At 36.5% G+C, this 16,910-nt stretch overlaps 1 protein-coding gene across 5 annotated transcripts in view; it reads right to left on the bottom strand.

The window, feature by feature from the left end:
* Positions 1-479: 479 nt before the first annotated feature.
* The window catches only part of FMN2 (formin 2), a 159,790-nt gene continuing 143,359 nt past the window's right edge, over positions 480-16,910 (bottom strand). For all 5 annotated transcript variants that reach the window (XM_085055553.1, XM_085055552.1, XM_085055556.1 and 2 more), the window contains 2 exons: positions 3,986-4,067; positions 480-2,607 (listed from right to left, as the gene is read on the bottom strand). In XM_085055553.1, the coding sequence (XP_084911679.1) occupies positions 2,581-2,607; positions 3,986-4,067 (109 nt within the window). In that variant the 3' untranslated portion in view covers positions 480-2,580. The remainder of the gene's footprint in view (positions 2,608-3,985; positions 4,068-16,910) is intronic.

Below are 16,910 nucleotides of genomic sequence, written 5' to 3'. Positions count from 1 at the left end.
TGAAAGGGTATGTTTATATGTGACAGATTTAGCAGGTTGCTGGACAAAACACATATATATATACACATATATAAAAGTTTATAATACACGGATATGACTTTTCAATGCATCTTTTTGCCCTAATAGCAATCTCTTGAGACTGTTACTTCAGCTACGTTAGTAGGACCAGGTTACAAACCTGAGCCAAATGCCAGACTGAAGGCATGCACAGGCTGGAGAAGTGAGTTTTACATAGTCTCACTGGATAAGGGATGCTGAAGCTCTCGCTACCACCACATGGGGAAAAGGTAGTGTATCCACATAATTGGGAATTACTGTCACTATCCTTTCAAAAGGCAAGCAAAGAGAAGCCTTGTTTCCTCTGATCCCTTCACAAAGGCTCTTCCTTGATCAAAGGAGCCAGAATAGGGTGTGGTGCTTATGGAGGAAACCGTTTGCAGCACTCTACAGCATAGCCAGAGAGTGACAAGAGAAGGAAGTTATTTCATTATTATTCCTTTTATTTTCATATAAATTAAAATTCTAAAAAAATTGGAATAGAAACACTAAATACAGTATTGCACATAGTGATCTTTGTTAGATGATCTATTATTTCATTTAGTATAGTAATATACATACTGTAGGTACTGAAGAGAACAGGAAGGCTACAAATGAAAACATGCTACTGTATCCTTGCACTTAGGAGCAAAGTTAGGAGGAAAAGACTATTGTTTACATAAATACAAACATGGATTTGAATCAGTGCCATTAAAATAGCTTTATTCTTTAAAGATTTTTCTTCCATAAGTTAGTTGTAACAGCAAATAATCTCTTATTTTCTCTTCCCCAAATAGTAACGTTACTCCCATCAACGCAAAATTTTAGAATTCTGTTCTTGGTAACTTATATCCCTGCCAAAAATCATTAGTAGTACAGATTTTCACATAGGTTTATCAGCAACAGGAGACTTGCTTTTCACACAGTGAAAAAAACCATTTTTTCTAGTGCTTGGTATATGTGAAGAATAACAGATTCCTGAGGTCATATTTTGCACTTCCTTTTTTTTTTTTTTTTTTTACACCCTGTAGAGTATATTAGCCTCTGAACAGCTCGGAATGTCTCTGGATGTGCTAGATTAGACAGGGAATAATGCAACCCCACAGGTTAGAGCTGATCTGCCTTACCCCAGTGTCTTTCAGGGTCCAAAGCTCTGAGCACGTGCATCCAACTGAGTTGCACACGCGATCTGCTTTCAGGAAAAATTAGGTTTGAAAGAAAAACATTAGTAATCAAGCTGATTGCTTTGGGGCTCTTAAATAATGGCTGGAGGAAGGGGTTGTTATCAGCTGAGCAGACCAAAACTGATACTGCAAATTCTGGATTGCAAATAGGAAGTAAGCACGTGGTCTAAAATGGAAGCCCTAAGTCATATATTTCAATCATTAACCTCAGGGACATTCAGTCAGGGACACTGAAAGCCTGGAGGAAATGACTACAATTCTGTTACATGTGAAATTGATGTCAATTAGTTGGTAGTCTATATTCTGTCACTAGAATTGGCTACTGTTTTCCATAAATGTTGTCTCCATGTGCATCTTCTAATGGCTCTCTAAAGGAGTTTTAAATTAACTGTAAAGCTAATTCCAGAAGGGAAGTCATGTACATGTGGCCAAAAGCCTGTCTGACTTAAGTGATCAGCAGTTAAAACTATACTATACCTTCTAAAGCTCATGTAAAAGTATTAGCTGCTTTATATATTAACAAACTATAATAGCCAAATCTCTCATACTCTCTATCATACTTCTGTGCTTTTCTGTATTTTTCTGGTTTTACCTTTTTTTTTTCTTTTTTCTTTTTTTTTTTTTTTTTTAATGCTGGATTTCTGACCCCCATACCACCTGGCATTCACTATCTGGCAAAAGATGAAGTAAAAGTATGGTGCCTTATTGATTTTAAAGATAGTTACAGTAAACATCTTGTTCCACAAATATTTAGTCATGGAGGGCAACCAAACAAGTTGGGAAAGCATTGATTATACTGTATAAACAGCACTTAACGATTCAAAATACAAACTACAAATGCCAACATGAAACAGATACAAACAATTCACTAGGAGTAACATTTCTTTCCCTAATCTAAGTGCAGTGCCATGAAGTATTTGTGTTAGATGTTGCCAGAAGGAATGGAAATGTTTTACTGTACCAAGTAGCATTCTTATGAAGTTCAACTTAATACAATTTTCAGCATGTTCAGAACTGATGCAGATGCCACTTCTTATGCATGCTGACTTGTCCTATTTGTAATATACCATACACTTTACAAAATACCGTTTTTGAGTGGCAAAGGAGATACAGAGTACAGGGAAGGTGTTTCAAGTCCATACCTAGTCTATTTTTGGGCACTCCATTAAAGTGATTACATTCGTGAATGAATGTACAATAACACATCAGTTGGTGGAAAACTCTAGAGAACAAAAAGCAAGTTTTAAAAATTCAAGGAAGCAAATGATCAGGATGATGTAGTTTCCTTCCCTCTCACTCCTCACCCACAGGCATGTTGAGTTTTGGTAACCAGGTAGCAATGGCTTTTGAATGTCTTTTCTCAGATTTTCATACTTATCTTTGCTTTCTGAAAAATAAAATAAATTAAAAAGGACAAAATTTCAGTGTACATAAAACTACCTTGCACAAATATGAAAAGTATAGAAATACATAGGGAAATGTTCAATTATACTTACTGTAAAACTGACTTCACAAATATACTTTGAAGCTAGAACTGAAGTAGACTACAGCTATACACTGCTTATGAAATATTTTTGTTTACTTTCCTTTTCACTCATCAAATTTTCACTAAGAACCTGTTTCAGCACAAATAGTAATGATAATGATACAGGAATAATTAATCAAGTAGTTATTTCTTAAAATAAAACCTTCAGTGTCTTTATATACAGCAAGATACAAGTTAGATGGAGAAATGCAAAACAATGTTTAAATAACACGTTGATCTGGTTTTAAATAAAATTGAAAAAATATAGTTTGTCACTCATCACCAAGCTTGTACTCCATCTACATTTATTGTGGCACTAACTACAGTCAGCTCTCACTAAACATTCAAAATAAGAAACAATAAATGCAGTATTATTCCTTCCTGTGTCAGATTATGTTAGTTAGAAAGCAGTAAATTACCACATGCTTAATTTACAAGCTATCATGGATACTATGACTACAAAGCATAAAAGAATTCAGTCATGTCTCAGGGTGGGGGGGATGGGTGGAGGACTCAGACAGGGACACAGACACATGGAAAGATCTTCTATTATAATATTTTCCAAATATAAATGGTGGCCAGTTGCTATAGTTGTAATTGAAATGTGAAGTAACAGAATAATTTTTTACTAATTTTTCTGTGAAAACAGTCATGATCTTCACAATGGTTAGGCAATCGTAGGGGAAAAGTTTCATTGAATGACCAGAATTACTCATCTATTATCACTGAAGTTATTTATTTGTTTTCAAAAGAAAGGTGAAAGTCCAGAATTATCTTTTTCTAGTGTTTGTATTCCAAACAAATCCATATCAGTGGATCAAAACCCACTGTATTTGATACCATGATGCAGCTTGAAAATGTGTAACTATCAAAATTCTTCCTTGCCTTCTGTATCTGTAGAAAAGAGACTGAACACAGAGTGAATAAGCTGGAAGACCAGAACTACCTTTCTGCCTTCTGCGTGCAACCCATACTAAGACTGGGAAGAAGACAGATTGGCTCCATGGGGTAGTAATAAAATGCTCTTGCTTGTGCTGCATCTATTTTGTGGAGTAATATTCATAGGCAGATTTCAAGTTTGTTAATCTAACACCTTTAAGAAAAACATTAAACATGAAAAAAACCCCAAAAATCCAACTCAGAACAAAAATATACATCAAGAATAACCTACCTATAAATGCAAAGAGAAAAAGGTAGAACAAGTGATAGAAACACAAGTATTGCTACAATTTTTACTTACAATTCCAGAGTCATGTTTTGGTCTTATATTGTATAGCGATTTCCCCTTTTTCTGCCTGCATACTTCCTCTGCTTCTTTGACTCTGAAGAGAGACAAAAATCTATAAATACTCCAACAACAACACTTACAAAGACAATGCAGTACATAACTTACAAGTTTAGGCCTGAGGACACAGATGGATAACTTTATTCTCCATGTATTCTTTAGCATACTCCACAAAATAGCACTTGCACTCTGGGGCTGTTGTGGCCATAGCTGGCACTTACAAGGACAGGCATAATCAACTGCACAATCAATTCTAGTAACAAAACCAATCAGTACTTACTGCAGGTGAAGATTCAAATGTATGAGGGTTTAAAATACACTTTATGACAGGAAGTTTACATTTCAGAACATTCATGCAAACATTGCTAAGAAAAGTCCTTTTTTTTTATCACTATTTAAAATAATTCTTCATCCATTCTAACCGTCGGTATTTCAACTACAGTTTAAACAAAGTTCCTCACCAAGCTTTGTTTCCTTCCACCCATTTTTGTTTGTATTTAAAACAGAAAAATAGCTTAACCTAAATTTCCAGCCATCGCTCTTTAACTTAAAAAAAATGGAAAATTGCCATGAACATGATGTTTAAACCAAGGTGATGCCTGTTACTACACATCTCTAATTCCAAAGCTGGGGGACCTCAAGGCTTACATGACCACTGGGGATGAATACACTTGGGCTGCTTGAAAGCAAAGAGAGGAGCAGGTTCTAAAAGTAAGGGTCCACTTCTTAGTGCTTCCTAACTTGCAAATCAGTACCAAATTAGGACCCTGTGAAATACCACCACATTTTGGTGAGAGAAATGTCCTTTTTTGTCACGCAGATAGGAAACAAACTGAAAGGCAGAGGACTACACTCAGACTGGGAACCTGCCAGAATCAAGCTGATGGGTTCAATGCCACACTGTAAAATATTTCTTTACCATTTGCACTCATTTTGTAGATCAACCTTGTAAAAACACATGGTTGCTGAACCACTAATAACACAGATTTATGTTATGAATTCTCTGAGCTTTGAAGACTTACATAAACACTTTCTCTAGGAGAACGTTAAGTAATGTGAGATCAGAAATTTATTGATACGTAAGAAAGTAGAAAACAAAAATTTAAATCCTATATTGGGTTGATCTTGCCAAAAATACAGACTTGAGATGGAACTTAGTCAGCCTTTTCACCATTATCCAAGACTGAAAAAAGAAACAATAGTTAAATGATATTAAGAAATCATATATCCTTGGCTGGCTCCTTCCAGTTTATCTCCAGACCAGTTGCATGTCTGTTATTTCACTGAGGCTACACAGGGCAATGTGAGAATCAGACTTTGTCTTACTATTATTTTTGAATATTTTTGTGCGTGTGGTAAGGGCCAAGATTTTGAAAATAAACATCCAGCAGAGTCTGCTAAGTGCATTAAAAAAACTGCCTTCACATTCATCTCTCCTTTATTCAGCTTCACCAGACACACCTTGTTCTTTTCATAAGTTTCAAATTTATACTTTCAAAAATTAATTTAAACGTCAGTTCTTTTCCAGCACTTCTACAAGCTGCCCTCTTCATTTGATGGGCTTATATGTCAGTGTAGGGAGACCTTCCTGTGCACAGGTTGGAGTGAAAAAAAGTTTTGAAACCTGTTATTTTCAAGCTGTGATGTGTTCTGTCTGACTGCAAATCAGATAGACTGCTGCAGCATAATCTAGAACAAAACTGTCAAGCAACCAAATAATTCACCTTTAAAATTAATTTAAACAAATTCAGGAGAAGTGGCAGCCAAAATGTGGTGATAGCTTCAAATAGAAGCTTATGAGCATGATGCAGAATGAACAAAAGAAAATTCAAAGACATTTTCGTTTTCCTACAACATTTTTTCTTCTGCTTCATGTCTACTTTCCTCCAAAGGAGGAAACATATCTTTGACATTGATCTTCCCTTGATCTTTTCCAAATATTCAGACACATTCCAACCTATCAAAAGCCACTCTTACAAAGCCAGATATAAAATAGCACATCTATCATATAACTTCCTTTTTTTCAAATACGAGTATAGCTGGCTCCCTTCACTGGTAGATATCATTTAAATAACAAAATGAAATCTTACTTGGGAGTAAATTAGTATCAAATCCCATCAAAATGACTGTTTTATCAAAGCAGTGTAATATATGCAGGTATTCTGACTACTCAACATGCAAATGGTAGCATATGTAACATACAAAAATATTTACCAAACCAGTTCACACAGGTCCAGATGTTATTCTTGGGAAATGCCAGGGAATCTTCAATTCCAGTCTTTGTCCCACCTAAATATCTCCCTTCCAGGGTGGATTACCCACTGCTTGCTAGCATACCAGGTCACGAGACAACACAGCTCCCTAGGCGTCTCATGTAAATTCAAAATAAAAATCCTCCCACAGTAAGGGACCCTTGATAATGCAGCTCTTTTCTAAAGAGCAGGTCCCATTAAGTGTCACTGTCAGTGTAACATCTCTACATATTCTGCTTCAATTAGAGATAGCTATTTGGAGAAAGGCTGTCTCTTCTTGAAACAGCGAAATGTTAATAACATGCCACACTGTGTAGGAGGAAATCAGAACTTCTGTGTCCTTTAGATAGTATTTCAAAAAATGACCCACAACCTCCAGACTGGCAAATGACAAGTTTAAGCTTGTGTTACCCAAATTTCTAGGATTATGTAAGAGGTGCTGGTCTCAATAGTATGGTTGTGGACCTCAAGGTTTTGGGAGCCTTTGTGAAATTCCTTGGAGTTTGAGCCTATTTATTCATACCAAGGGAAATACAGAAGACGAGAAGCATTACTCCCTAATGCACTTAAAGCTGAGAGCTAGCCACCACTCAGTTCCAGTTCCAACCATATCACTGACTCACTGTGTGGGTTTGGGACAGTTCACAGCCTCCTGGCTCACATCCTGCTCTCTGTGCAGGAAGATCCAAGTGGTTGGATAGAGCCTCAGTGAAGCCCATGAGACGCGTACGTTTGCTGCTTCAGCAAGAAATGTCCTTAGAAAGGTAAAGATAGCACACCAACGGCTCATTGTGAAGAAACTAAGTTTGTGACCATGTTAAATCTGGAAGCATAAAGAACTGTATAAATCTACAGCTGGATCTAAAAAAGAAAAGGCAACAGACTGGTGAAACAGAGGAAGAGGCAACCATTAGCCTTTCACAGGGCTAAATCACAAACCAGTGAAAGTAGCTATCAGTTTCTACAGTGTATTTTGTGAAGGCTGATGATTCTGCTTAATTAAGTTTTTATTAAATTTAAAATTAAAATAACTCAATCCTTCTGGAAGAGGGAAAGGATGTATTTTGGTAGGAGCATCCACATCATTTAAACTGCATGGTCTAGAAAAGCAGATAGAAAGTTACATTTAAAGTAAAGGCAATAGTTACAGTTAAGTTGGAAAATAATTTCCACTGGCAGTTTTTTGTCAGCTGCTTAGGTTTTCTCTATTGGCCATGAATGATTCTTCATCTTTCTATGAAACTAACAAGATTTAGGGAAAACCACATTGCTTCTTTCACTTCATGCCTGGTTCAAGTCATATTTCTCATAGTGGCAAGCAAACTCCTGTGTACCTTCCTCTTGCTCAAGCTTTTCCTTCACTACTACCCACTGACTTCAGTGAGACCCTAATCAGCATATAGGTGCAGGATAATAATATAAGACAAAAAAGTGCAAAAATCACATGAACACTAGTGATCATGTATTAACTCAAGACTGGGTTAACTTAGTGGTGAGTTGATAGAGCTTTATGAAGAAACTAAAAAATGTAATTCAGTAACAGGAGGAGGGAAGAGGATGTTTGGAGAAAACAATACAAGAGTCCCAGTGTAATAAGGAGAAGCAATTGCATACAATGACATATTTCCAAGCTCCAGACCAAAATGACCCTAGAGCTCTGCCAATGCAGAGCTCAGAGAGTACCAAACAGTTAAACAGACATTCTTAGGAAAGAAGTGGGGGATTCAATTGTCAGGCCCTGTGTGGAAAGATGGGCTGCCACTGGGGAGACTGTGGGGAAAAAAGTCCGAGGAAGGTGAGTGTTCCCCACTTCCTCAGAATTATGACCCTTAGGCAAAGGCAGGCATGTGATAGATTGATTTATTGTTCTGAAGATCTGTTCTTACTTAAACTATTTAGTTCTACACTACCAGTACTTTCTGTTGAAGAGGCTGTTCAGTCCCCATATAGAGCCATCACTCTCAGTGGCAACCAAATCCTCAGAGGCAGGACAGATCCCCAAGGCCTGATCTGAGAGTGGGAGAGGAAGATGGAGATGGATAGGACATGGTGTGCTCTTGAAGAAGCCAGGTAGTACACTTGATAACTGTGATGGGAATGCTTTGCAGGCCTGCAGTGTGCTAAACTTATTTGCTAAACTCATGCTCAGACTATCTCACTTCATACTTTCCAGCCGCTTCCCAAACTCACTTTCTTTCAGCAAACTGACTTTGGTTCATTTACTATCAACCCCTGTCCCACCGTATGCCAATTCTGGCTCAAAAGTGGGCATATAATTTTGACAGGAAAAACAATATCAGCTGTTAATTTCTTTATTTTGTTTTAATGGGAATATAATCCTACAAAAGCTAGTCTTCCCAGTCTAGACAACCTGAGAGTTGATTAACTCTCACTGTAGTAATCTGAAGAGCAGAGAGATTCAGACCCAGGGTAGATTCTATAAATACTTGTTAAGAATGTTCATCACTTGAATCTCCTTGAATATTAAATTTAGCTAAATCATTGCTTGCATTATTTCAGAAAGAATATACTACAAACCTCCCCAACAATAAGAAAACATGTAGGGAACATGCAAGAGTGGGCAATCCATGGATCAGTTAAAAAAAATAAATAAACAAAAAAATCTGCAAGGTAATGAACAGCCAGTCACAGAGGCTAAGATTTACAGCCCTGAAATCTGCTGCTTAAGATTCAGGGAGTCTAACAACTGTTGCCTGTGACAAAAGAAGCAGTTTCTTATTTCCATCATAATAAAAACTTTTCTCCAGTGCTATCACTGGCTTTTAACTCATATTTATTGTGAGACAAACATATAAAAATTATGATTAACTTTAAAGACAGCCTATAAGATGAATAAGCAAGTTACACTTTGGCAGGCACACAGGAAAAAGAAACCAGACATGCTTAAAAACCCAAAAGACAGAGTATTTTTATCTACCTTCTAGACCAAAAGGCAGCCTGGCCACAACCTTATCAAAGCTTAGATACTTTCTGTCATCTTTCAGTCCAGTGAAGGGGTAGCCACTTTCCTGCCACTAAACATTAATAATTTTGTCTAAAGTATCTGTGGCAGACAGATTCATTTCCTACTGGCTCCATCTAGGCTTGGTCTCCTTACACTTCATGGCGAGCACTATGACATGACAAATGTAATCACAGTGAGGGGACTGGAAAGTTATGCCTTAGATAGCACAGCTGCTCACAAAAACTTCCATGATAAACTCAGACAGATATTACTTTTACAGTTGACAGTATAGTTCATGAAACCCAAAAGACATTTTTCTGCAGATATTCTGTATTTTTTAACACACAACAAAGCTAAGGCAAATATTCTTTATACTACTAAGTGCTTATTATCAGTTAAATAAAAGGAATGTTGCCAAAATATTTTATGTAGCTTTGTCTGTGTTGAAGATTGAGTTAAACTCGTTTATAATAATAATAGTACATTTACATATAAAAACAAATAAAAAATCCTCCAGAAAACCAAATGCCAGGCATCTTTCAGATTTCAAGGGCAGAAAACTTTAAAACCCTCTCCTTATACTCTTCCAGGGCTATGTTCTGATATTTTATTCGTTGACTAAAATACTGAAAATATTTTTTACTAAGGGATAAACCAAAATACAAAACCCAGAATAGAAAATTACAATTCTCAACATAAAAGTCAAGTAAAAAAATGTAGAGCTTTTACTTTCATGCCAATAGAGTTGAAGTGATGACACAGATATGATTCAGTAACTGACTGCAAAGACTTTATACAGATAAGAAGTACATTGTGATGTACTTGGTTCCCTCAAACAAACTGATGAAACCTAACCTCTGCCTACCAACAGAGATAACATATCAAACTATCTTGACATCCTTGCTGGCTCCTTGCATGGTTAATTCAAGGACCATGAGGCAGACAGTGGCTATTGGAAAGACACAGTGAATAATCATAATTTCCCTCAGAGGATCACAAACAAATAGAATAAAATGTTTTAATCTGGACACTTAATACAGAAAGTAAACTGTGGCAGGACCCTGAATAAGATAGCTCCTCGGTCAACAGTGTAGATAGACTTTGGAGAATACATTTCAGATTTTTTTAGTGTGCATCATTTCAAATGAGCCTAAAATAAAGCTTTGAGGCCAACTGAAATGAACATTAAACTTTCCCATTTACAGAATATTACTGCAGTTCACAAAAACCTTAAAACTATTCTGAAAGTATTTCAATTCAGAAGTATTCAGTTTCACTTGGCTCTGTCTTGTAATCATACACTTGGTGATCTAGTGGTTCTGCTCTTAACTGTGCAGATGTACAGATATGAAAAAACACACCAGAAATACTGTGTGAAACATGATTTAAAGATCATAATTTTAACATTAAAGAGAATTTCACCTTGAAAATGTAACAAAATTTTAAAAAATTAACTGTTTAGGATGGCTATATTTCTAATAATATGCAAACATAAATATACGCACTTAAATACACTAAATATATTTCATGACCTTTACCATCAAATTGTCAAAGTGGCCAGTATTTCAGGCTGTACCTGGCTACCTTCGGGCAAGATGGAAATCACTTTCCTACAGACTTTACATACCGAGATTGAAGTCAATCTAAGAAAAGATAGTCATCACCTTCCACTGTTTTTCTTGGAACTGAAGCCAGGTTGCCCTCAAAGAAGCTGGCTACATTTTGGCTATTTGGTAAGGAAATTCAACAGGAAATGATAAGGCAAGGGAACAAGGCTAGAGGTGAAGCAAAACTGGTAATATAATCAGCAAGTGAAAGGAAAGAAGCTCTTGAGTGAATAGAAATGTGAGACTGTGTTAGCTGTAAAACATTTTTTAGCAGCAGATGGAGTAAAAGAAGGAAAAAACCACAATGTCTAAAAAAGAAACGTCTTGTAAACAGACTAAATGGAGAAGAAGACTCTTAAAGAGAACATGGAGACATATCCTGGACTGATGAGTTGCTGCACTGGTCATGCTGGGGCTACTACATTGGATAATTGAAAGCTACAAGATTGGCAGTACAAGCAAATATGAGAATTGGGTGAATAGAAGGGATCAGTGAAAAGAAAATTAAAATAAAAATGAAGTCAGCAGGAGAGCCACAACATTAAGAGATGGGACAGTAAGAGGCCTTGAACTTTGCTGCATGAGGTAAAAAGTACCCATTCATCATTACATAATTACATAAAAATGACTGCAGACACAGTAAGGCTCTTCTCAAATATGTAAGAAAACCCCTTGATGTTAGATTATTCCCTATACTGATACCATAAAATATGCCCACAGCCATGCACTTGCAGTTAATGGATAAATCCATGGATAACTCCATGCACTGCTTTAGCAAACTGCCAGTGAGCAAGGAAGTTAACATCTTAAGTAGTTCAGGATCAGTCTGGGTTACAGTAGATTTTAAGCCTTTGTGAGCATCTCAGACTTTTGGGGACCAATGTTCAATGACAAATGCTGCTCATTTGTAAAACATTGCAATGATTTATTAACATCAAATGCCAAAGTGATTATTTAGCATGGGAATGAAAACATTAACAAGTATAAAAAGTTTAGTGCCTGACAAATGTTCTCTTTAAAATTTTTAATGATATAATTATTTTCACCAATATGCAAGTGAAATGTTGGCCCTGTTTGTATCATAGGCAAATGTAATTTTTTGTTCAAGAAGTGGTGAACAGGAAAAGGTTAAAAAAAGATCAAAAAGATCATGACATGGTAGGAATCAGGGTATCCCATGTCACTACAGCTTTTACCATCACACCCAGTCTGACACTACAGCCATGAAGACAGTCTGTAAACTTCATTATGAAATGATTGGTATCTACCTTATTTTATGCAAAACATACATACTAGGATGCAATACAACACCGTCACTAGATAGAGACTACTGAAGAGCCCTTCTGCTGTTCATGTGGGGGCCCTTCTGGAATCCAACCTCAAACAAGTCACAAAAATTAGGAAATATTGCACGTTTGGAATTAGTTTTCTTACTAGATACTTCACTTTGTTTAAGTTTACTATTTGTAAGCACCAGTTGGCTCTCAGCTGCAAATGGAAATATTTTTTCCTGTCTTATAAAACACAGAATTGCGAAAAATGTTGGACTAAGGTATTCAAACGGATTTTCCACCAAAGATCCAGACTGAAAAACCTATCTCCAAACACCTTTTTTCAACAAACTTTTCCTCAAAAGTAATGCTAAGACATGTAAGTTCTGTCCACTTCCCCTAACCAAAATACAATGGTGTGTTCATTGGAAAAAAAACCCAAAACTGGCTAATTACCAAAAATGCGCAAGGAAGAAGAAGAAAACAAGCCATACTGAAATGTTGATCAACCTCTTTTATCTGGACAGCAAATGGTCTCTTTTTGAGGTACTGCCTCACAGGAATGTTCCTTGCTCCTGAATCTTTGGTGTGTTTGGTTTTTTTAAAGTAGATTTTCCAGTGCCCATAATAGTATATTCTGATCAGAAAGCCATTAAAGCTACAATTTTGAAATACTCCCAAAACCTGAAGATCCTTTTAATTATTCAATTCAATGTCATGTAAAACTGTCTTCTGCTTTGAAATGTCATTATAAGAATTATAAACCCAAGCCTACCAGCATGCAACTCAGTTGGTTAGAGTGTAATAAACACATGGAGATTAAAGCTCTCAAGTCAGCAAATGCATCCACCCATGACTACTCGCTAACATCACACTTGGAGCTTTAAGTTGGCATTACAGGAGCATGCCAAGCAAAATGTGACCCCACTAAACATACTCCACATGTTCATCATTGCCCTCTCATGTTGCAACTCCACATACATTTTTCATCTCTTTCCCTCCATCTCTGCATTTCTTTGCAAGTACCTATTCCCATGTCCCTCGATTTCTCACTCTCAAGTCTGACTCACTGGTTCATATTATAAGCCTTAACAAAATATCCCTTAAATTACTCTGAGAGGACATTGCTCGTGCTATGGGATTTAATGCCCTCCTCTGCAAGAAGTGGCAGCTTACCAATACACTCCTCACTGTGCAATGTACAGATATCCCATGCCAGACTTTAAATTGCTCAACAGCAAGTTTTAAATCATCCTGCCGAGGAGTCTGTAGGGAGACATACCAGTCTTTCTGCAGGGGGAGATCAATGAGCTGTGGAGACATGCTGGCCAGGAATCTCCCTTTCATCTAGATATACACAGTGTGACACACCAGGTGCCAGCTTAACTGCTATTCTTACGGGAATGGGCAACTTCTGCATTTGAGAGATGAATGCATTTTTCCGAGTTTATAGATTATTTTTAATGTGTCGAAGATTTATCGTGGGAGTTAAAGGGTTGAATAAAGCCAGCCAAAAGAAATTCTCAAGCTTAGTGTGATGCAAGATATCAGGGACTTACTGAATTCTACCATCATGTTGATTCTGCTTATGAACTCTCCTCTGCTGGCATCCCTGACAGAGTCTCTTGCCTCTTAGTAAAGGCAAGGGCCACAGTGAGCTTATGAGCATGGTAAACCTTACACAGCATTTACAGGGCACCTGTATCTGCCCCTCCCTCTTTCCTCCTCCAGCCCTCCCATCTAGAAAGACAACTAATACATGGTAAATCTTTGCCCTCTAGAACAGCAAACGTGTTGAAGAGATGGAAATGCATCTATAGCTGGAGAGGACTAACAAGTGTAAGCATCTCACTCGTACCCAGAGAAAGGGAAGATGGAACTGTGGCCCTGCAGATGAGTTTCTACCATATCATTGATCTGTTTCTAATAAGGTCTGAACTGGTATTGATGATCTAATGATGTTGATACTAACCTTTGACAGCAATGGAACCGTAAAACAAAATTTCCTGAAGGACTGACTGCTTTTTGCCACTGTAATGAGCCAGGGTGTATTTCAAGGTCTAAAGATGAATCATTGCTTTCCATAGCAATGTGAGATTTTCTAATAAATAAATGTATTTTTATAAAGGATTCCCATATTTTATATTTGATTGCCATGACCAGCAGTTGCTTTACTTTTTTCTTTTTAATTTATCATAACATTTTAAGACTTCCCTCTTGGGCTATGTTAGGTGTTGCCTCATGAGCTCTTTTTGTCTTTTCATTCCTAGGACAGGATATCTTTTCCTGGTTGCTAGGAAAATGGTAGGTCTGGGCAACAGGTCTGCAGGCCTTTGGTGGATGTCAAGAAAAATAAAAATACATCTTGCTCTAAGAGAAGTGCTAGAATGGAATAGCGCGCTTAAGATTGAATACATCTACCTCTGAAATGTAAAGAAACCATTTTTCCTTAGAAGGTGAGACTTTTTCAGAGGTGTTACTGTAGCTGTGCATTATCTGACTGTGTATTCAGAGAGCAATGTGAATCTGAGAGTATGCAACACCTGAAATTCATGTACAGACAATAAGGATGCTGAACATAAAGCTTACAAAATTCAAAATCATACTCTCTCTTTTCAAACAACATTGAAAAAATATTAGGGAAAATATGCCAGCTATTCTAGCCTTTCTTGCTGATTAAGCATAAAATGAAAGTTTATACTGACAGCAAACCTTTCAAGAGTTTGCAAAGTATGAATCCAAACCATAGACTATGACTGGCATATTAAATACATATTTAAAGCACATTGAAAATAGCACAACTGTAAAAACTCAAAACATGCCCTATGAAGTTTGATTATGGCTTTCCTTTTTTTTGTGTGGGGTTTTTTTTGTGTGGGTTTTTTGTTTGTTTGGTTTGGGGTTTTTTTTAAACTTGCTTAATCAGAAAGCAGTAATATTTGAAAATTTTCACCTAATATGATACATATTTCGGATAGGCATATCAGAAATTTCAATATCCACTATTTTCAAAAACTTTATAACTAATCCAATATCAATTTCTATTGGAATGATCTAGTTAGCCTTACATGAAGTAAGTCTAGTAAAAATATAGTACTAAAAAAATAGTACTTCTCAGAAAGCCTCTTGGCAGACCTATGCTTTTACTGCAATTTTCAGCTGCATTTTTTTTATTGCTACTGTATTTAAAAGTTTATCACACATAATTTTCTCTACAGCTGTTATTTTTCCAGTTCTGCTTTACTTCAACTGAGAGAAGAGTGAAAGCAGTAGAAAACTTCAGAAAAATTGTTTTAACTTTGCACCATTTTTCTTTTCTCATCTTCTTGTAAGGAAATACAAAGTCTGACACTTCAGTGTTTATCTTTTGCATATAAATGCCTGGCAAACCAATATGCAAGTTGAAATGCCAAGTGAAAAGTGTTTAAAATAGGAACTGTCTGACTGCTTTCTTTAAAACATACACATTTAGTCTATCAGTAACAAAAAGTAGTACCACTGTAGGAAACACCATCTATGAAAATCCTTTGGGTAAATTATTGTAAAAGAGTATGACACATATTTGCAGAGACTAAATAAGGAACAGCCTCTATTAGCAGTCCATAGGGAAGCTGGGATATAAAATATTCTAGAAGCATTGCCCATAGCATAAAAGTTTGTTAAAATAAATAATGAAATAAAGAAAGAGGCAAAAAACCCACCAACTAACCAGGGGTTGATAAAGATGATCAAACTAAAAAAAGGGAACAAAGTTATACATTTTATAAATAATTATTGTAAATAAAGTATGTTTCATGAGGCAGATACCTGATCAATAGTTCACCAAAGGTAGCATATCACAGTCTCTTAAAAAGTCTCACCGTATCTGTCACTTGATTTTGCTGCCAAAGAACAATTACAGAATGTTTCTCTGACCATTAAAGTTTTAGCCTGCTCTTCAACTTTATCAGCAGAAAAACTTTCAAGAACCTCACCAAAAGGGGAAAATCTACTTTCTTGAAATGACTATTTGTATTTCAGTGGAAATAGGGAGATTTCATATTTTTGTCACCTAAAGATCTCTCGATCTAGGCTGAGATTTTGAAAACCATAGTGTACATTCTTACACCTCAGGGCAACCCATATTTTTCCATCAAGGTTTTCTTCCTTTTCACTTATCAATACTGAGACACCTTCACAGCACAGTATCTGGTCTTTTACTAAGAGAGGCAGAAATGTGAATCAAGAAAAAGAGCCTAAAAGAGAACTTCAGATATCAGGTTGAACTATGATTGGAGGCAAAGTACTTTTTATGCAAAAGCTTTGGTAAGATGATTTAATCAAAGATTCTTCATTTTGGGGAAAATGATATTTGAAAAACTGTTACGCTTACTGCTAGTTTGTGCTAAAATATTCTAATTCTTAAAATGCAATGAAAAGAGCTTGACTTTGCCAGATCTGACACAGCACCACGCCAAACATATCTGAGAGGTGAACACAACCAAGAAAGACATCAAAGGTTCCTAAAGTCTAAGCCCTGTCTCACTTGAACAAATGAGATAGAGCAGAAGATTTAAATTTGATAAGGCAAATTAAAATTCAAACTAAAAATCAACTTGTGATTTTCAGGATGTATCATTTTCAGTCTTAATCTCAGTGACTTCCTGGACTGAATTTATGTAGTCCTGTCTGTCCACCTGACAGAGCCTCCTTCAACCCACCACTTCCAAGTCTGGGTTTGGATCTCCCTGCTGTTCTTCCTGGGGATCTCCAAGTTTCTTTTACCACTGTAGGTCCTTCTCACTG

This window comes from Lichenostomus cassidix, chromosome 3 (genome assembly GCF_008360975.1).
Source record: "Lichenostomus cassidix isolate B80296 chromosome 3, HeHo_3.0, whole genome shotgun sequence".
In the NCBI taxonomy this organism is placed as follows: domain Eukaryota; kingdom Metazoa; phylum Chordata; class Aves; order Passeriformes; family Meliphagidae; genus Lichenostomus; species Lichenostomus cassidix.
Note: the sequence above shows the minus strand (reverse complement) of the source record. Positions and strands in the feature narration are given on the sequence as shown.